The sequence below is a fragment of the Balaenoptera ricei genome, chromosome 2, assembly GCF_028023285.1.
Source record: "Balaenoptera ricei isolate mBalRic1 chromosome 2, mBalRic1.hap2, whole genome shotgun sequence".
NCBI classification, from domain to species: Eukaryota; Metazoa; Chordata; class Mammalia; order Artiodactyla; family Balaenopteridae; genus Balaenoptera; species Balaenoptera ricei.
The window spans coordinates 183,189,514-183,211,690 of NC_082640.1; the positions used below are offsets into that span (position 1 = coordinate 183,189,514).

Below are 22,177 nucleotides of genomic sequence, written 5' to 3' on the forward strand. Positions count from 1 at the left end.
GAAAAAATAATTGCTCATCCCAAAGGACTTGTCTTCGGAATGTATAGAGAACTCTCAAAGCTTAACAGTAATAAAACAGCCTGATTTTTTTTAAATGGGCAAAAGACTTGAATAGACATTTCACCAAAGACAATATACAGATGGCAGACAAGCACATGAAAAGATACACAGCATCATTAGTCATTAGAGAAATGCAAATTAAAATTACAATGAGATACTACAATGCACTTACTAGAATGGCTGAAATAAAGAAAATATTGACAATGCCAAATGCTGGTGGGGATGCAGCTCTCCTACATCTCTGGTAGGAACAGAAATGGTACAGCTACTCTGGAAAACAGTTTGGCAGTTTCCTATAAAGTTAAACATATAACCCAGTAATCTCAATCCTGGATGTTTACCTTATAGAAATGAAAACTTACATTCACATAAAAACCTGTGTGTGTGTGTGTGTGTGTGTGTGAGAGAGAGAGAGAGAGAGAGAGAGAGAGAGACTGTTTACAGTGGCTCTATTTATAACAGCCAAAAACTGTAAACAACTCAAATGTGCTTCGGCTTACTGGGTAAACAATTCGTGGTATATCCGTATAATGGAGTACTACTCTGCAAAACAAGAAAAAAGAACCAAATTACTTGATAAATACAGTAACTTGGATGAACCTCAGAGGCATTATGCTGAGTGAAGGAAGCATCCTAAAAGGTTACATACCATAGAATTCCATTAGTATACCATTCTATGAAAGAAAACTATAGAGCTAGAGAACAGATCAGTGAGAGCAAGGCCGGGGGGCCAGGGGAGGGGAACGTGTGACCACTAAGGGACAGTGGAGGAGGTTTAGGGGGTGATGGAACTGTATCCTCTGATTGCGGTGGTGGTTACTCAGATCCATATGGGTGTTAAATTCATTGAAATGAAATAAAATCACAACCAAGCCAAACCAAAAGTTCTGAGGAACAAACAAACAAAAAGCTCCAGTTGTTTGGATGATGAAAAATGGTTTCTCATTATTGTGTTCCTTTGGATTTATTTGATTTATAGTTAACCAAAACTAGCTAATGTGTCCTATCTTCAGATGATCATTAAAACCATTGGAAATCACTGAAAGGAGGCAGAAGGCTTGGAAACATTAAAATACTCAACATATAGCTTGAGATATGAATTGTTCTTGGGTTAGGTTCGTGGGCTTCCCTTGAAGCCTGAGCATAATTCAAGTTCATAGGCATTGCCTTGAAGCCGAAGAGCACATATTCCGCAACTGCTGGATTCTGGGGAGGCCTTTTTAGTCAGAAGTCCCCTTGATTCATTTTATTTTCTCTATATTCTAGAAGGCTGAAATAACTTGAGAGTTGTCACCCTACGTGAGGTCCTTTCTACTGGGTATTTTTTCTGATGTGAGCCAGAATGGTTTTCTTCAACAATCTCAAAAGTCCCACTAATTCATAACCCATTTGGAAGCATTATATTCGCTGCATTTGGGGTTAGTTTTTAATCATAGCTTTGTTCAGACATAATTTACATACCATAAAATTCATCCACTTCAAGTGTACTGTTCAGGGGTTTTAGTATATTCAGTTTTGCCACTGTTACCACAATGAATTTTGGAACATTATCGTCACCCCACAAGGAAACTCTGTACCCATTAGCAGTCCTTCCCCAGTTCCCCCAGTCTCTTCCCCCGGCAACCACCAGTCTACTTCTGTCTCTATGGATTTGCCTATTCTGGGCATTTCATATAAATGGAATTGTATGATGTGTGGTTCTTCGTGTTGGGCTTCTCTCCCTTAGCCTGAGATGCCTGAGATCCCTTTTTGAGATGCTAAGTTGCACGACTCCCTCTACAAAGCAGGGCTCATTTTAGTCCATCCCTGAATTACACCTGACACAGGTGTGATGGAAGCAGCGCTGGACCGTGATAAATGAAAATTGTGACCCCTTATTCCATACAAACATTTTCCCCAGCATGAACAATGGTTCTCTTTGGGGAGAGAGGACCAGAGGAGAGGAGAGGGGCCTTAATTTACTTGCCATATCTTTCTATAGTTTGAGTTTTCTAACTTTAAACAAATATAACTTTAAAGCAAGGAATAGCTGAGTGGAGAGCTAATGCCTCCCACTTTGTTTACTTTGTATCTCTCTGTTTTAAGAAAGATCTAATAAATCATATGTTTCTAAAATTTCACTGGGATGGTTTATTTAACTATTTCTCCTCATAATTTTTTGGTTACTTTACATAGTTGAAGCTATATTACATACATATGTGCTCATGATTATTTTTTTTGTATTTAATATTCCTCTGGATCCTTAATCATGTTTTTCTCCTTAAATTGTATTTGTCTCATATTAAAATTGCTAATGATGTTCTCTTTGTATTTGCCTTATAACTTTTCCATTTATTTATTTTCAATCTTGAAGTATCCTTTTGTTTTAACTGTCTTGTGTTGACTCCATAACTCTGGTTCTTATTTTTTATGAAATCCAGCAAATCCCCGTCTGTTGACCAGTGATTTTAACCCATTTATGGTAGGTCATGACTATTACATTAGCACAGCCATCTTCAAACTGGGGCACATTCATTCCTGGGGGTGTGTTAAAACTTCCTGGGGCTACACTGGCAAAGATAGCTTGAAGGGAATCAGTTTCCTGAGTTCCCAGTTCTGTGTGCCTGTGGTATGCTGGCTCCCCTTCCTCACATCACCTCTCATGATTCCTCTTTTCTCACCGTGTGGAAGAGAGGCGTATCGCCTGCCCTTTCCAAATCTTATGAAGATTCATTGCCTCAGGATATAATAACCTTCAGTAGACCAAGCAGAGGAATAATTTGAGAATGCATTGGCCCTGAAGGAGAGTCTCCTGAGAGCAGAGCAAAGAAAGCGTCTATAGAAAATACCAGGCTTCCCTGGTGGCACAGTGGTTAAGAATCTGCCTGCCAATGCAGGGGACACGGGTTTGAGCCCTGGTCTGGGAGGATCCCACATGCCGCGAAGCAACTAGGCCCGTGAGCCACAACTACTGAGCCTGTGCTCTAGAGCCTGTGAGCCACAACTACTGAAGCCTGCGAGCCACAACTACTGGAGCCCATGCACTTTAGGACCCGCGTGCCGCAACTACTTTAGCCCGCGTGCTGCAACTACTGAAGCCCACGCGCCTAGAGCCCGTGCTCCACAGCAAGAGAAGCCACGGCAATGAGAAGCCCGCGCACCGCAATGAAGAGTAGCCCCCGCTCACCACAACTAGAGAAACCCATGTGCAGCAATGAAGACCCCATGCAGCCAAAAAAAATGTAAGTTTAAAAAAAAAAAGAAAATACCGAAGAGGGCAGCTCTTATTTCATCTAGGCTGCCGACTCGTGCAAAGTGCCGTGCCTTATATGTGTAGCTCTCTGTTCTAAAATTAAGGGTTCTCTCACTGTGATGTGTATAAGCATGTTAGAGTTCAAAAGTTAGTCAAGGACAGGACTTCCCTGGTGGCGCAGTGGTTGAGAATCTGCCTGCCAATGCAGGAGACACAGGTTCGAGCCCTGGTCCGGGAAGATCCCACATGCCGCAGAGCAACTAAGCTTGTGGGCCACAACTACTGAGTCTGCACTCTAGAGCCCACGAGCCACAACTACTGAGCCTGCGTGCCACAACTACTGAAGCCCGCACACCTAGAGCTCATGCTCCGCAACAAGAGAAGCCACTGCAATGAGAAACCCGCGCACCACAACAAAGAGTAGCCCCCACTCGCTGCAACTAGAGAAAGCCTGCGTGCAGCAACAAAGACCTGACGCAGCCAAAAAATAAATAAATAAATTTATTTATTTAAAAAAAAAAAAGTTAGTCAGGGGCTTCCCTGGTGGCGCAGTGGTTGAGAATCCGCCTGCCAATGCAGGGGACATGGGTTCGAGCCCCAGTCCGGGAAGATCCCACATGCTGCGGAGCATCTAAGCCCGTGTGCCACAACTACTCAGCATGCGCGCCACAGCTACTGAGCCCGTGCGCCACAACTACTGAAGCCCGCATGCCTAGAGCCTGTGCTCCGCAACAAGAGAAGCCACCGCAATAGAAGCCCACGCACCACAATGAAGAGTAGCCCCTGCTCGCCGCCACTAGAGGAAGCCCGCGCACAGCAACAAAGACCCAACTCAGCCAAAAAATAATAATTAACTAATTTTTTTAAAAAGTTAGTCAAACTTCTTCTGATAGAAAGTAAAACTGATTTGGCCGAATGGTTTGATAGAGCAAACAAGTTCTACCAGTTAAGTTTTATGGCAGACCTTTTTCATAAATTGAAAGAACTTAAGCTTACATCTTAAATTGCATTTATAAATTTAACGTATTTAGTGCACATATACCATATATGATGTTTCTAAATATTAAATCCTTCGCAACCATCTACACTTCCTGTGAAAAATTATACATGTCGCCTTAAAAATATGCAGCAGGATATATAATTTTCTAAATATTTCTAGAAGGTACATAAGCAGAAAAATTGGGTGACCAGAGTAATACACTCATTTCTGCTGTCTTATTCTATATTTCTATTTTTTTTTTAATATTTATTTATTTATTTATTTATTTATTTATGGCTGTGTTGGGTCTTCGTTTCTGTGCGAGGGCTTTCTCTAGTTGCGGCAAGTGGGGGCCACTCTTCATCGCGGTGCACAGGCCTCTCACTGTCGCGGCCTCTCTTGTTGTGGAGCACAGGCTCCAGACGCGCAGGCTCAGTAGTTGTGGCTCACGGGCCCAGCTGCTCCGCGGCATGTGGGATCTTCCCAGACCAGGGCTCGAACCCGTGTCCCCTGCATTGGCAGGCAGATTCTCAACCACTGCGCCACCAGGGAAGCCTATATTTCTATTTTTAATGCTTTTTCTCCTTGTTTTTTTCCTCCCGCCCTGCCTTCTAGTGTATTATGTATATTGAATTTTCTTAAATTGAATTGAAAGCTATAAATTCTGTTTTTATTCTCCTGGTTGCTGCTCCTAACTTGCTGTGACCCATGCTTGCTCCTCTTTCATTATCATTATTGTTTTAAGGCTTGTCAGTGTCTGCACTTCCCTCAGTCTTTAATGTTCTCTGACCTCCCTCTGTTCCTCATAGGCGATACTCCCCCACCCCCCCAACACACACACACACACACACACACACACACACACAGACACACAAGTTGGTGTATCTGGAATTTTTGTTCAAAATTATAGATACACTTTCTTAAAAAATGGTTACTGATTATCATTGCTTATTCAAACATAATTAAACCTCAGGCTATAAGAAGCTTCACTAGCTATTTCCCCCCGCCCCCAATTTTTCTAACCATTTAAAAAAAACATTTTAGTCATTCTGCAGTTTGTAATTCAGTAATATTTAGTACATTCACAATACTGTGCAACTGTCACTACTATTTAGTTTCAAAACCTTTTTATCACTTCAAAAGGAAACTCCATACTCATTAAGTAATCTCTTCCCATACCTCCCTCCCCTCCCCTCCCCTCCCCTCCATATTAATTATATTTTTAATGTGTTTTTTTTTTTGATGTCTTGACATCTTTGGGGGGCCTTGCTGGCTGGGGAGAGACGGCCCTCCCAGGGCTGGCTAATTCCTCTAGACAGTAGATTTGTTGGTGTGTCCCCCTTTCATATACAAGACCAACCAGTCTGGAGTCCATACCCTCAGCCACCTCCTTTATCTAACTCACACACCAAGCCAGTATTTCCCCTGCCCTAAATCAACCCTGGGCCAGGTACCAGACAGCCAGGGACAGCCCCTGTGCCCCACAGCCTGCTGGAATTATTCAGACCAGCCAATCCTAATCTGTTGACCCTGCTCTGCTCTTCCCACGGAAACTCCAAGAGGGCTGTGGCCTCTGCCTTCCCCTTGCTCCTTCCTGCCTCCTGACCAATACTGGTGCTTTTGCAATCCCAAACCTCTTGTTTCAAGGGGAACTGTGAGTAATGTTAAACTTTTCTTTGAACGGCCTTGTCGTCACTCAGTCACCTTTATAAATGAAGATCCAGGCACAAATGACCCCCGCCCCACCCCCCATGACGGCACCAATCTGTGTTCTGTCTCTGTGAATTTATCTCTGTGAATTCTGGATATCGCATGTAAATGGAATCATACAATATGTGGCCTTTCATGTCTGGCTTCTTTCACTTCGCATAATGATTTCAAGGTTAATCCATGCTGTAGCGTGTGCCAGTACGTACCTCCTTTTTATGGCTGAATAGTATTGAATTATATGCTCCCATTTTTTATATCTTGTTATTTCTTCCTTCGTAAATTTTCTTTTGTGCCGGAATATATCCAGTAAAAGTTCTTCAAAATAAGGTCTGCACCTGGTAAACTTTCTAAGATCTTATATACCTGAAAGTACATTTCCCCCCCCCACATTTAAATAATGGTTTAGCTAGGTATGAAATGTGAGTATCAAAGTTTTTGATCCAGTATTCTGAAGATAATATCCTGTTGTCTTACTGCAGCTAGGATATAGAAGTCTGGTCTGATTTTCGTTCTTTTATTGGTCATCTCATTTTACTTGGAAAACTTTTTAGAATTTTCTCTCTTTCTGATTTTTTTTACTTAATTTTGTTATATTTATTTCTCTTTGGCTGCATTGGGTCTTCGTTGCTGCCCGCAGGCTTTCTCTAGTTGCAGCGAGCAGGAGCTACTCTTTGTTGCAGTGCGCAGGCTTCTCATTGCGGTGGCTTGTCTTGTTGCAGAGCACGAGCTCTAGGTGCGTGGGCTTCAGTAGTTGTGGCACGCGGGCTCAGTAGTTGCGGCTGGCAGGCTCTAGAGCACAGGCTCAGTAGTTGTGGTGCACGGGCTTAGTTGCTCCGCAGCATGTGGGATCTTCCCGGACCAGGGATTGAACCCGTGTCCCCTGCATTGGCAGGTGGATTCTTAACCACTGCACCAGCGGGGAAGTCCTCATTGTCTGATGTTTTTGAATATTATTATAATCCGTGTGTGTGCACATGCACACTTACATTTTTTACTTATCAGTTCTGTTTGTCACCCTGTGAGCCTTTTCAGTCTGAGGTCTTACATCTTTCTTGAATTCTGAAAAATTCTGCCATTATTTCTGCAAATATTTCATCTCTTTGTTTTTCTTTCCTTCTCAGATGGCTTTTTCACAGAAACTGGTACTTTTCTCCTGTCCTCCTCTTTTTCCCTTCCTGATGTGTCTAGGTCAGTTCTTTGACCTGATTTTGTGTTTTTCATCTCTCTCAGTTCTTCTGCTGAGGCTATCCATTGAGTTCTTTATTTCAACAATTATATTTTTATACTAAAATATTGCTTGGTACTGCTTATTCCCACGTCATTATTATATCTTCCCTTATATCTCCAATGACTTTTATTATGCTTATTAAATTTTCAAATTCCGTTTCCCATGGTATAGGTTTTCTAAAGGAGAAACTCCTGTGTGTTTCATTTACTGTTACACTGCTCTACTACAACACTGCTTCACTTCCTACTTTATTTTTTTTTATGTTTTAGTTTTATTGAAGTATAGTTGATTTACAATGTTGTGTTAGTTTCTGGTGTAAAGCAAAGTGATTCAGTTTTTGTTTTTTTTTTTTTCTTTTTCAGATTCTTTTCCATTGTAATTTATTACAAGATATTGAATGTAGTTCCCTGTGCTATATAGTAGGACCTTGTTGTTTATCTATTTTATGTACAGTAGTTTATATCTGCTAATCCCAAACGCCTAATTTATCCCTTACTCCCTTTCCCCTTTGGTAACCATAAGTTTATTTTCTATGTCTGTGAGTCTGTTTCTGTGTCGTAAATAAGTTCATTTGTGTCATATTTTAGATTCCACATATAAGTGATATCACATGGTATTTGTCTTTGTCTGATTTACTTCACGTAGTATGATAGTCTCCAGGTCCATCCTTGTTGCTGCAAATGGCTTTATTTCATTTTTTTATGGCTGAGTAATATTCCATTGTGTATATATACCACATCTTCTTTATCCATTCATCTGTCGATGGACACTTAGGTTGCTTCCATGCCTTGGCTATTGTAAATAGTGCCACTATGAACATTGAGGTGCATGTATCTTTTCGAATTATGGTTTTCTCCAGATAAATGCCCGGGAGTGGGATTGCTGGATCATCTGGTAACTCTATTTTTAGTCTTTTAAGGACCTCCATTCTGTTCTCCATAGTGGCTGCACCAATTTGCATTCCCATCAACAGTGTAGGAGGGGTTCCTTTTCGCCACACTCTGTAGCATTTATTATTTGTAGACCAACGCTGCTTCACTTCTGACACCAGATGTGTGGGGTTTTCACAAATCAAACAATTCTGCAGTACCAGCTGGGTGTTCTAAGTTTAACTCAATTCTGATGCTGTTTACCTGGAGATAGCATCAGATCCCACAGATTAAGGGCTCTGTCCCACAAGGCTGTTCCTCCCCCTCCTTCAAATGCCAGTCACAAATCCAGGTTATTACGTGGGCTTCAGACCAACTGGCTATTAATTGGAGGCTCCCACGCCCCCTTCCTGGGGTTCAGTTAATTTGCTAGAAGAGCTTACGGAACTCAGGAAACCAGATTATTACAAAGGATATTAAAGGATACAAATGAACAGCTAGAGGAAAGGATATAAAAGGCAGGGTCCAGAAGGGTCCTGAGCGCAGGGGCTTCTGTTCTCTGTTTAGGTTGTGCCACCCTCCCAGCTTGTGGATACATTCTCTTCACCAACCTGGAAGCTCTCCAAACCCTGTCCTTTTGGGATTTTATGGAGGCTTCATTAAATAGGTGTGATTGAGTAAATCATTAGCCATTGGTGACTGAACTCAATACAGTAAGTCCCCTACATACAAACGAGTTCCATTCCGAGATTGCATTCGTAAGTCCAATTTGTTCTTAAGTCCAACAAAGTTAGTCTAGGCACCCAACTAACATAATCGGCTATATAGTACTGTACTGTAATAGGTTTATAATACTTTTCACACAAATAATACATAAAAAACAAACACAATAAAACATTTTTAATCTTACAGTATAGTACCTTGAAAAGTACAGTAGTCCAGTACAACAGCTGGCATACGGGGGCTGGCATTGAGTGAACAGGCAAGAAGAGTTACCGACTGGAGGAGGGAGAGGAGGTGGGAGATGGTAGAGCTGAAGGATCGTCAGCAATAGGAGACGGAGGGCAAGCTGCAATTTCACTCACGCCTGATGTTGATGGAATGCACATTTGCATCTTTGAAAGTTCACAACTTGAAGGTTCGTATGTAGGGGACTTACTCTATCAGCCTCTCTGCCCTCCTTGGAAGTTGAGGTGAAGGATGTGGGTTGAAAGTTACAACCCTCTAATCACATGGTTGGTTCTCCAGGCAACCAGCCCTCATCCTTAGGGGCTTTCCAAAAGTCACCTCATTAACATTAATTCAAGGGTGGTTGAAAGGGGCTTGTTATCAATAACAAAAGACATCAGTTTCACTGTTACCACACAAAACTATTTTAGGAAGTGGAGACAAAAGACCAAGTATTATAACAAAGGATGCTTCCATTCCTCTTATACTTTGGAAATTCCAAGGGTTTTGAGAGCTATGAGCCAGAAACAGGGACAAAGACCAAATATATATTTCTTATTATATATCATAGTTTTCTTCATTAGTTGCCTTTCTTTTAAGTCTTTTTTTTTTATAGTGCTTACACTTCTCAGAGATATTATCATTTTCCCCTGTGAGTTCATCATTGTTTCCTTGGAAAATTCACTTGCCTCGGCTAGTCATGTTGATTTACGCTGCAGGTGAGTTTGGCCAGGAGCTTAGTTGGGATGGAAGTTCCTTGGGGCCGAGGACCGTGGTATTATGGACAAGGCTCAACCATTCCCTTTCCAGATGCTGAGATCTGAAAAACAAGGCCGTATCTGTACCCTCTCTGTACCACTAATAATTCATGTACTTTTTGAGTCCCAGTCTCTGCAGCAGAATAGCTTAACAAACATTCTGAACACCCAGTATGTACCAAGAATTGTGCTGTGTACAGGTGGTTATAAAAGATGAATAAAACATGGTAGCCCTTACCTAAAGGACAATGATCTATGACAACTGAATTGATAATGCTATAAAATGCTGAAGAAACACAGCAGCAAGAATAATTTTCTCTGGGGGCCTGGAGGGCATTAAACACCTCACTGAAGAGGCGATATGTAAGTTGGGTCTTGAAGGACACATCCACGTTTGACTACAGTTGGTCATGAACCTTGCTAGTAGGTTTTCATAACATGTCAATGATGTTAACTAATTCTGTGTAGCCATTTCTCTATCCTCTTTTTCTCTACTCCTAGAACACAAGGACCTTCTGCTCAGAACACTCTGCCTCTTTTTAACACAAATTCTCGTGAAAAGCCAGTATTACACAAGCATAATTTTTTTCTGTATTTCTTAGTCAGAGACCCTTTTATGCTCAAGTATACCACTGAGGCAGAGTAGAAGAACAGTTAGTCTGTTTAGAGAAAAGGAAACTAAAATCCACAGAAGGTGACTTCCCCAAGCAACTAGATCTTAACTAGATCTCCTAAGTAAGGTGTCTTTTAGTATAGCTTCCTGATTCGTTTTCAACCATTCTGCTTCCTTTCGGGATCTAGCCACATGGAAAACACCTCTTTCAAGTCAATATAGTTGTTGTTTATTGAGCATGATCAAGGGCCATATGCTTTAGCATTTAATATCCTGTGTGAGATTTGGTGCCCTTCTCTTTCATTTGTTCATTCATACATTCATTCATGCAATTAACATCTACCCTGTACCTACTATATCCTAAACAGTATACTAGGTGCTGAGCTCAATTCATAGGAACACATTATAGGGTGCTACCTTAAACGACATTTCTTAACTCTCTCACTAAATTGCTCTTCAAGTGTCAACAGCCCCTATCCTATTTTTCCAGTACTTTCTATTTCCCTGACACAGTTGATTTAGGAATTGGTGCTGTACCTGCAGCCCATAGTTATTAATATAACCAGTCCTTTCATTGAACAGATGAGGAAGCCAGGGTCGAAAGTGAGGAAGTGAATGCCCAAGGACATACAGCATGCCAGTAATAAAGCATGGGCTAGAATCCATGTCTCATAACACCCTGTTCATAAATCTTTCCACATTTCTTGCTCCATCTCATAATCCTACTCAAGTGCTGTATTAAGCCAGATGGTAGAGTTTTTAAAAATGTCCCCAAAAGATTCACTCTTACCTGTTACCTACTTATTGAAACCAAGAAAAAACAGTAGTAACATGTTTGGAGGACAGAGGAAATGAAGGATGAAAGTCAAAGGCACATTTCTCACAGTGAGGATATTTACACTCAAACTAATATCTTTAGAAAATGCTCAGGAAATGAAAAAGAATACCCTTTGGTACTTTAATAATCATAATCAACCTCTGCTTCTGGCCATGACAGAGTATTTGTAATAGACTTGTCATGTTGACAAAAACAACTGTGAAACTGAACAAAATATACAAAATTCCTAAATATATGAAGGATAGTGAAACTCAGACAAAATATTAAATTCTTGCTGTTTTCAGGCATTGAACAGGCAGCACAGTACTCTGATCTTTGAGTGGAGAAATGCACATGATAAGCCCCACAGTGGCTCTAGCTTTCTACCTGGAGCCTCTTTCTGGTCTTGGCACAGAATGGTGGTGGAACCCAAGCTAAAAGTTGATCTTAGTGAGTGGAAGAGTCAGTTGTTGGAATTCCAAGCTACTGAAATAGCTGGATGTTGCAGGGCAAGGAAATAGGGAAGAGGAAGCCATGTTGAGTTTTGTGTAGGGAATTCACTTTGGGTTGTTGGCTAAGGGCTGGCTCTGAATGAGTAGAATGACACTCTCCATGAGACCTAGCACAGATTGCCTTCTATAGGGCTAAGAGCTGAATGATGATGCCAGAGGTCATGCAGTGTAAATGCTGGAGATCCCTGTCCGCATGAATGAAGAGACCTCACTGAGCACCTAGGCATTCAGTTGAGACCCCAGAACAGCTACACCTTAGGAGTAAGGACTGTGCCCTTGAGTAAGGGACATACCCTACGGCTAAATTCAAAATGGAAGTAGAACTTAAGAAAAATTAATCCAAGCTTGTTAACACTGAAAGGAGCTGCCAATAATTTACCTAACTGCCAGGACAAACTCAATACCTTTAAAGGAAGACAGCATAGCCGAGACTCTGCAGTGTATCATAACTGCAATATATCATAATGGAAGAAAAATTATATAGAGAGGATTATATGAATGACGGCTGACTTCTCATCAGATACCATGGATGCCAGAAGACAGCAGAACAACATTTTTAAGGTGCTGAAAGGGAAAGAAAAAAATCTCAGAATTCTCTATTCAGAAAAAAAAGTGCCTTTAAGTATGTAAGCAAAATAAAGATATTTTTCAGATAAAAGAAGAGTAAGAGAATTTATTGCCAGCATACCTGATGTACAAGAAATGCTAATGGCAGTTCCTCAGGCTGAAGAAAAAGGATACCAGGCAACTGAGATGTTTAGGAAGGGATGAAGAATACTGGAAAGAATAAATATATATGGGTAAATATAAAAGACTTTTTTCCATAATTAAAAAATACAAACACACATACAGCGTTCTACTGAGAATATATAATGCATAGGACTACTATACCATTAAGGATGGGAGTGGATTTATGCAGTTATAAAGTTCTTACATTTTACATGAAGTGTACAATATTAATTCTAAGTATACTGTACGAAGTTAAGAATGTATATTTTAATCCCTAGAAAGACGTCTAAAACGTAATGTAAAGAGGAATAGCTAAAAAGTCAATAGAAAAATTGAAATGGAATTCTAAAGGGTATTTAGTTTACCCAAAAGAATGCAGGAAAGGAGCAACAGGGGAACCAAAAACAAATGAGATAAACAGAAAAGTAGCAAAATGATTGTAGGTCTCTACCCAATCATATCAATAAATTAAATGTAAATGGACTAAATATTCCAATTAAAAGGTAGAGATAGGGCTTCCCTGGTGGTGCAGTGGTTAAGAATCCACCTGCCAATGCAGGGGACACAGGTTCGAGCCCTGGTGCAAGGATCCCACATGCCGCGGAGCAACTAAGCCCGTGCACCACAGCTGCTGAGCCTGTGCTCTAGAGCCCGCGAGCCACAACTGCTGAGCCCGTGTGCCACAACTACTGAAGCCCGTGCGCCTAGAGCCCGTGCTCTGCAACAAGAGAAGCCACCACAATAAGAAGCCCGCACACCACAATGAAGAGTAGCCCTGCTCGCCGCAACTAGAGGAAGCCTGTGCACAGCAGCAAAGACCCAACACAGCCAAAAATAAATAAATAAAATAAAATAAAATGAATAAAATCTATCTTTAAAAAAAAAAGGTAGGGATGGATATGTTCATTAGCTTACTTGTGGTGATTATTTCGTTATGTGTATGTATATCATGAACCAAGGAGTACAGGTAGCCTCTAGAATCTGAAAAAAAGGCCAGGAAATTCTTCTCCTTTAGAGCCTCCAGAAGAGACTGTAGCACTTCCAACACCTTGATTTGAGCCCAGTGAGGCCGTGAGATCTATGTCAGATGGCTGGCCTACTATTATCTTACAAAACTAAGGTAATAAATTTGTGTTGTTATAAGCCACAAGTTTGTGGTAATTTGTTATAGCAGCAGTGGAAAACCAATAAGGATGGAAGAAGATATACTAGGTAAATAGTAAGCATAAGAAAGTTCCAATGGCTACATTAATATCAGATAAAGTAACCTTAAAGACAAAGAGTGTTACCAGCGATAAAGAGGGGCATTTCATACTGATCAAAGGGTCAGTTCATCCGGAAGATAGAATAGTCTTAAAAATATACGTACCTAACAAGAGCTTCAAAATACATGAAATAAAAATTGACAGAAATACAAATCCACAATCATGTTTGGAGATTTTAACACCTTTTTCTCAGCAATTGATACAACAATTAGACAAAAATAAGTCAACAATGACAACAAACCAATAAAGACATAAGAAAATCTGAACCACACTTTTTTTTTTTTTTAATTCATTTATGGCTGCATTGGGTCTTCGTTGCTGCATGCAGGCTTTCTCTAGTCGCAGCGTGCAGGGGCTACTCTTCATTGCTGTGCACAGGCTTCTCATTGTGGTGGCTTCTCGTTGCAGTGCATGGGCTTCGGTAGTTGTGGCACGTGGGCTCAGAAGTTGTGGCTCGTGGGCTCTAGAGCACAGGCTCAGTAGTTGTGGCACATGGGCTTAGTTGCTCTGCAGCATGTGGGATCTTCCTGGACCAGGGCTCGAACCCGTGTCTCCTGCATTGGCAGGCGAATTCTTAACCACTGTGCCACCAGGGAAGCCCCCAAACCACACTTTTAACCACCTTGACTTAATTGACATTTTTAGAAAACTGCACCCAATTTCAGAACACGCCTTCTTTTCTTGTGCATGTAGTACATTCACCAAGATCAACTACCTGATGGACCATCAAACAAGTCTCAATAAATTTAAAAGGACTGCAGTCATACCAAGAAAAACAAAAGAAGAAATTCTACTAAGTATGTTCTTTGACCACAGTAGAATTAAATTAGAAATAAATAATAATAACAGAGGTAAGATAACACCAAATATTTGGAAATTAAACAAAATATTTCTCAATAATCTATGGATAAAAGAAGTCACAGGGAAAAATAGAAAATATTTTGGACTAAGAGAAAATGAAAACCACAATATGTCAAAGTTTATGGTTTGCAACCTGAAGCTGTGCTTAAAGGGAGATGCGTATCTTTGAAATCCTTTGAAAATGCACTTTCAGCCTTCAGCTCTCACTGCCTGTGCTTTCAGCTCTCTAGTTAGAAGTGATCTTTCTTTTGTACTGTTCTCGGTGTAGCTGTTTTCCACTATATCAATAATATCTTAACACATCAATTTGCTAACCTGTCAGTCTCTTCCTTTCTAAACCGCAAAAACCCTTTAAGGACAAGTAACTGCTATTCCCATCAATGTTTTGTCTCTAGTTTCTGGCACAGTGCATGACACTTTGTGGGTCCTCAGTCAATTTTGAATGAAAGATTGGGAATGGACCTTATCTTCATGAGGACCCTGTGGAGACAAGCAAACTAAGAATTATTAGCCCCATTTTACAGCTCAGGAAACAGAAGCCCAGTTTCCCTTAATGAGCCGGTGACAAAGCCAGGTTTCCATCATTCCTCAGAAACTTTCCTTTCGGGTCCTAAGTTGCTGACAGAAACGTCACCATTAGTGAGAAACGTCTCCCCAACAGAAGTGTAGAATTTATACCGGAGTAAAACTGAAGCCTCCACCAGCTCTACCCTCATCATCATCTTTTATTCCCTGGAGGATGGGCCAGGGCACCTTTCCCTGAAGGCCTGTAGGAAGCCCTCGGCGTCCTGACCGGTGGGGGAGTCTGGGCCTTGACCTTTCACACGCCCTGCCGCCTGCGACCTCATCCCGGCCCTGCAGAAAGCGCTGGAGCTTGAGGCTGCAGCCTGGCGCTTTCAGGCAGCCCACGCTGGTGGGTCTGTGCACCACGAGCTCTGTTTCTCTATTTTCTACCTAGGTTTCAGTTCTCAACTGGGGTTTGTTTCTCCTTTGCCTCTGGTTCAGCTTCCTTTTCCTGTTTGGTTTTAAGTAGAGTCTAAAAACCAAGTTGCTGCCTTCCGAGGGTCTGTGCCCTCTGATCAGCTGGCCTGGTGGGAATACAGGACTTACCTCCTCGGGTTCACTGTGCTACAGACGTGCAGCCATGGCCACAGTGTGAGTACGGGGACCAGAGGGGACAGAGGGACGTCAGAGGAGACGGAGAATCACGGGGACTGTAGAGATCTCCGCAGATCCCCTGGTTGTGCTGATGGGGAGACCGAGGACCAGAGGGCAGAGGACTCTCTCACGGCCGCACAGCGGGTTACGGTGGAGCCTGCCCGCTCCGTCTGCTGGCCTGTGCCTCTGGATGCCTGTCGTCTTTAATGGCTCTTTTGTGTGTGTGTCAGAATCACTTCCTCAGAAGTCAGGCGCCTGCCTCGGATGGTAGAGGGGGCTCTGAACTCTCTGAGGGGACTGGGGCTTGGCTGAGAGGTGCTGTGGACAGGTCCTGGCTCTTCTCTCAGAATGGCCTGAAAGCTTCAGGGGGTTTTCTCTGAATACTGGGCACAGAAGGAGGAACTGGGGTGCCTTTTGTACAAGTTGAGACCTCATGGGCTGTCACAGCAGAACCCTGACCTTCTGCTTGAGAGACTTGGGACTGACTTTAGACCGCGGACCACTTAGGCTGCTGTGGTTTAGCACATGTGTGGGCACCGGCCGGTCTGTGTCCTGCACTGGTAATTGTGAGCGCCCTTTCCAAAGGTGAGATTACGATTCGGACATGACTTCCCCCTGCCCTGCGACCCCATAAAATATTGTGGATCATAGGACAGAGCTTTATCCTCTGAGATTTGGGGCATTGACTTGATTGACTCACTGCAGCTTTGTGTCTCAGCATAAATTATAATCCCTCCCCTTAAAAATTACTTCACAATTCCCAAACTGCTGTTTCACCAGTTTTCTTGATTCTTTCAGCCGTGTTGGGTGGTTAGCTCAGGAAGGGGTCATCACTGCTGCTCTGTGGGCGAGGAGGCCTGGCCTCTGATCGGCTGTGGCCCTTGCTCAGGGCTGCCTGGCTGGTTGAGGAGGGGCTGGAGGGAGAGCCACCCAGAACAGCTGCGCCCAGCGTTCCTCCCAGGATGCAACACGGGCTCTCTAGAAGCGTTTTGCAGGGAGTTATGACCGTTGACACACAGTAAGTGGGGCCCGTCCGATGCTTCTGGTCAGCAGGGGAGCTTTGGAGAGGGCGGCGCTCTCACGCCGTGGCGCGGCCTTGGGCAGGCTGCCGGAGCCCCTTCCTCCAGGCGCTGGCAGCTCTCAAGGCCAGGGCCTCAGTTGGTCTTTCCTGCTCCTTTGCAGCCAGTTTTCTATCATTTTAGTAACTTTCCTTGAGCTCTAGAGGACATGTGGGTGGAGCTGCGGCAAACAAGACTTTCCGTTTCAAAGGCTTGTTAGCTTCCAAAGTGGGCAGGCACCAAAGTCATTACCAGCCGAAAACTACACTGAAAAGCCGAGTCTACTCTATCCTATCAACTACTGATTGCAGAAAACAGTATCAGAAGTAAACCAGGAGGAAGCAAAGCGATGCTTAAAAATCTTTTAAAGTTGTAGAAATCTTAGGAGTTTCCATCGTGAAAGCAGGTTGAGACCATCTGCAGTAGATCACCTGGGTTAGTGGTGCTTCAGGCATCTTACCCTCCACTTCAACCAGATCCACTCTCTTTTATCTTTTTAAAGTATTCCTCAATATTTCTTTGAGGAAAAGAAGTTGTATTGTTGCTGGTGATGATGATTTTGAAATCTGCAAACTACTTAATTTAGTCCAGCTCTGAGGTATACACAGTTGGGGAAATTGAGGCGCAGAGCTGGGGCAGAACTCGTTCTTTGGTGAATGAGTTAGTGGTCCAGCCAAACCAAAACCCAGGTTTTCTGCACCCACCCTCCCCGTTCCAGGCTGCCTGCGCTCACGGTGCCAGTGAGGCCACACGTACAGCAGCCGTGAGAGCCGTAGGTGGTTTGCTTTCCACATGCTGACATAACAGAGATGTGATCGCTGGATTCCTAGGTCACCGTGGTTCCTGTGGTGGGCATGGAAAAGGCCTTCCCATCATGAAAACGTGTCAGTCCCAGCTCCGGCCATCCATCAGTCAAGAAACATTTCCTGAGCACTTAACCCTGGGCCGGGACCGGGGAGTTCTCTTGAGCACGTGCCAGCGTACAGCACACTCTCTCTGGCATGATTTCATTTAATGCCTACAGCGGTCCTGAAGGTGGCATGTATTGCTTTTATTGTTCCCACTTCATAGCGGAAGAAACCAAGGTAGAGAGGCAGTGAGTAACTTGCCCAGGAAGTGAGAGACCCAGGCTGGAGCGGGTCTCGTGATGCAGACGCTCTGCACTCCTGCTCCTGAGCTGGAGGGGCCGCGGCTTGCAGCCTGGTCGAGTGGGAAGACGGCGTTCTCAGGAATGAAGGGATCACAGGTCCTTAGTCCAGTGCAGTGTGGACCATGGTGAGTGTAGACAGGAGGAACAGCAGGAGTTGAGAAGTTGGGGGCTGTCAGGAAATACTTCAGGGAGAAAGTGGGGTCTCAAGTAAACTTGAAGGATAGGGAAGAGTTTTATTTTTATTATTATTATTATTTTTTTTTTTTTTTGGCTGCTCTGGGTCTTAATTGCAGCATGAGGGATCTTCGTTGTGCCATGTGGGATCTTTTTAGTTGCAGCATGCCGGCTCTTAGTTGCGGCATGCAAACTCTTAGTTGTGGCATGCATGCGGGATCCAGTTCCCCGACCAGGGATTGAACCCAGGCCCCCTGCATTGGGAGTGCAGAGTCTTACCCACTGGACCACCAGGGAAGTCCCAGGGATGAGTTTTTTTTTTGTTTTTTGTTTTTTGTTTTTTTAATTTTTTTTTAAGTACATATTTTTTTTTTAATTAATTAATTAATTATTTTATTTTTGGCTGTGTTGGGTCTTCGCTTCTGTGCGAGGGCTTTCTCTAGTTGTGGCAAGTGGGGGCCACTCTTCATCGCGGTGCGCGGGCCTCTCACTATCACGGCCTCTCTTGTTGCGGAGCACAGGCTCCAGACGCACAGGCTCAGCAGTTGTGGCTCACGGGCCCAGTCACTCCGCGGCATGTGGGATCTTCCCAGACCAGGGCTCGAACCCGTGTCCCCTGCATTGGCAGGCGGACCCTCAACCACTGCACCACCAGGGAAGCCCCCAGGGATGAGTTTTAAAAGGGACCGAGGGGCTGCTCTCGGTGCCAGGGAGACAGAGGGAACAAGACAGATGTCCTGAGGCTGTACTAGGGGCAGTAGGGAGCAGGCGCACGGTCAAAAAATCGTGGCGAAGCGGAAAGACCAGCTAGAGCGATGGCAGAGACAGGGCCCCGCTCACGCCCGGTGCAGCCTTCACCTCCAGACCTTGGCGAGGGCACGAGGCAGCCACGCAAAACCTGAGCATGAAAACATGAGGAGGGGCCACACGGGGAGGGGAGGGACAGCGAGGGGAAAGACCCTGAGACGGGAACGGTTAGGTGCATTCAAAGGTCAGGAAGAGAACGGGGAGGCTGAAGCGACATAAGGGGAGAGTGAAGGGAGCTGGGGCGGAGGGGCTGCCAGGCCTCATCACGCAGAGCCCGGGAGCCCGGAAGGAGTTCAGGCTCTGTTTGTCGTGTCATGAGAAGCCTTTGGAGGGGGTTACGCAAGGGGAAAGACATCCGGTAGAGCTTCAAGAAAAGTCACTCTGGCCACTGGATAAGGGTCTGTAGCGCGACCAGAATGGAGGCAGGAAGGCATCGGGGAGGCTGCTGCAGTCACGCAGGTGACAGGCCACAGTTGGGACCAGTGATGGCGCCAGTGGTGTAGCGGGAGAGTGGCCGGATTCGGGAGGTGCTGTGGAGGTCTAGCCTCTGGGACCACCCGCCGGATCCAGGGTGGTGTGAAGGAGGGAAGTGAATCAAACCCAACTCGGGCGGACGCGGGGAAGGCCGGTGCAAGCCTGCGTACTGGCGGGGTCGGTGGGGTTAAGCCGGTGCAGGACGGCTTCCCAGGGAGCGTTGGCTGAACGAGGCTGCGGAAGTGTGAACGGAGCACGTCACCGCAGCGGGAGGACCGCACGCGTCGGTGATGCGTCTGACCCTTCCTGGTGCAGCCGGCTGATTCCAGCCCCTTCCCTCGTCTCCCTCTTGTCCTCACTGCGCTTGCTTGGTTGTTTTTCTAATGCACTTGTCACCTTCTGACGTATTACATGACTTTTTAATTCGGTGTTTGTCATCTGTCTCCGCCCCACAAGGATGTAAGTTCAAAAGTGGAGGGATTTTTGTGTTTTGCTGACTAGTGTATGCTCAGTGCCTAAAACAGTGCCCAGCAGTACACATTTATTAACTTGCTGGAATTAATTAACTACTTTCATTATGATGCTGGAGATGGCTGGGCCACCAAAGCTGCCAGTGGAGCTCCGCGGTGTGGCCTGTTGGAGACGCGGCCAGGAGAGCGGATGTTCCGTGGGCTCTCAGCTCGCGATAGAGCCAGGGCTCCCCGTGCGACCGGTCAGTAGTCAGCTGCCGGGGCGCAGCAGTCACCGCTTAACCGCACAGCCCTTCAGAGCTTGCATATGCGAACGTGGAAGAAGTGCCACGGCCCGGCCACCCCACAGTCCCCCCCAGCCCACACCCTTGCCTCTGCTGCAGGGTTCGGAAGACCGTCTCTAAGGGCGGCTGGTGTTTCCTTTGACGTCTCGTCCTCGCAGGCGAGTCCGAGTCCCGGCAGCTCACGGCCAGTCGAGCCCTCGGGGATCACGCTGCCCGTGTGCTGCCCCGGGACGTGTAGCCCAGTCATTTGAAGAGCGTCTTGAAACTTCGCTGTCGTCTTCTATTCAAAGAATCCACTGTGTCTCCAGTGGAGAAACACTCCCGTAACGCCTCTAAGTTATTCTCATGGGAGTGTGCTGTGTTCCCTGGGTTTCCTGAGGCAGGAGATGGTTGAGAGCTGGTCTAGACTTTGACACCTGAACCCTTAAAAGAGAAAAGTAACAGCAGTACCCTTTTTTGAGTGTTACACGCTGAGCACCGTGCTAATTATATTGATATGATTCGACATGTGTTGTCCTTAGCCCTCGTCCTCGGAGGCGTTACGTTGCTGTTCCCATCTCACTGGCAGAACAGGGATGAGCAACGTTAGCTTACTTGCTCCAGGTCACACTGGTATCACTTGGCAGAGTTGGGCTTTGAAGCCAGGGCTCTTGTGTTTTCAGAAGCTAAGCTTAGCTATAGCCTCTCGAAGGAACTTGCCCAGAATTACAGTCAGAGTTAGAATCAAGGCGCCTGATCTCTGTCTTTCTTTGTAGTCGCCGATTTTCCACTGTTAATACCACGGGAGTCGGGAGACCTCCTCAGCCCTCCGGTAGCGCCCACGTTTCTCTCCGTCAGTCATCTGTTCATTCACCACCTCCCCTCCCAGCCTAGAGCTGTTCATGGGCAGGGTCTGCGTCCGCCCCTGTGGCCAGAGGACAGCACACACTTACTGTGATGCGAATCTGAGCCGAACTGCCCTGCCGATAATCAGGGGTGTCAGCCGGGGCTCAGCCAGGTCTCATTCCCAGGCGATTAATTTACCCTTGGGGATGCGCGTACTGCCCCAATCCTTGGCCCAGCCAGATCTCTACAGCTGTCCCGAGGCTGTGTTGAAACCTGTTCCACTCCCACAAGTGATCAGAGGCACAGACTCTGGGGACACAGGCATAGAGTGGAATTTAAATATGTTTGAAGTTGGAGCAGTCCTCGTGTCCACATGGCCTGTCAGATGGCTCCCCAAGGGAAGGGCTGCGTCGGTGGCCTCGAGAGAAAGTGTGGGAGGGGTTGAGACAGGTTCAGTCTAAGGATGTCAGGCTCTCTCAGTTGGTCGGAGTGTTTGTTCCAGATTCCACTAGACTTCACAGGAAGTGGAGCCAGCTGTCCAGGCACCTGGGACACTGGCATCAGAGCGGAGAAAAGGCAAACAGTCTTGACCGCACATGACGTGGCAGTCTGACTCTCCCAACCAGCTTGGGTAGAAGAAAAGATATTTGGGTTTGATACCAAATTTATTCTTCATTTACCCAAAGCCTTTCTTTAATTCCAACACTCACAAAAATGGGGCTTAGTCACCATTTGAGATTATGCATGTTATTCTGTGCAGATCTAATTTATTGTTTTCATTACTGTAATGCAGCAGTTCTCAAAATGTGATCAGAAGACCTACCCTTTTAGGGGTCTGTGAGTCAAAACTATATTTGTAATAATACTGAGACATTATTTGCCTTTTTCACTCTCATGAGTGCAAAGTGGAATTTTCCAGAGGCTACATGACATGTGTTGACATTGTCACGGTGACAGCCAAGGAAGTGTATGCTTGTGTTTTTAAAAATTCTTAGTTTTAATTTCAAATATGGTAAATACAGATAGACTTAATCTCCATAAACAGAAGCTTTTTGGCACCCTCAATAATTTTTTAAAATTTATTTTATTGAAGTATAGTTGATTTACAATGTTGTGTTAATTTCTGCTATACAGCAAAGTGATTCAGTTATACATGTATATACATTCTTTTTCATATTCTTCTCAATTATGGTTTG

At 44.6% G+C, this 22,177-nt stretch overlaps 1 protein-coding gene across 5 annotated transcripts in view; it reads left to right on the plus strand.

The window, feature by feature from the left end:
• Nucleotides 1-22,177, plus strand: part of EVL (Enah/Vasp-like) — a 159,756-nt gene that overhangs the window by 67,923 nt on the left and 69,656 nt on the right. For 2 of the 5 annotated variants that reach the window (XM_059914987.1, XM_059914988.1), the window contains exon 1: nt 18,012-18,072. The exons of 2 other annotated variants lie outside the window; for them this stretch is intronic. In XM_059914987.1, coding sequence (XP_059770970.1) covers nt 18,029-18,072 — 44 coding nt within the window. In that variant the 5' untranslated portion in view covers nt 18,012-18,028. Of the gene's footprint in view, nt 1-18,011; nt 18,073-22,177 lie in introns of those variants that run through there. One more of the 5 variants, XM_059914984.1, reaches the window with a different exon arrangement.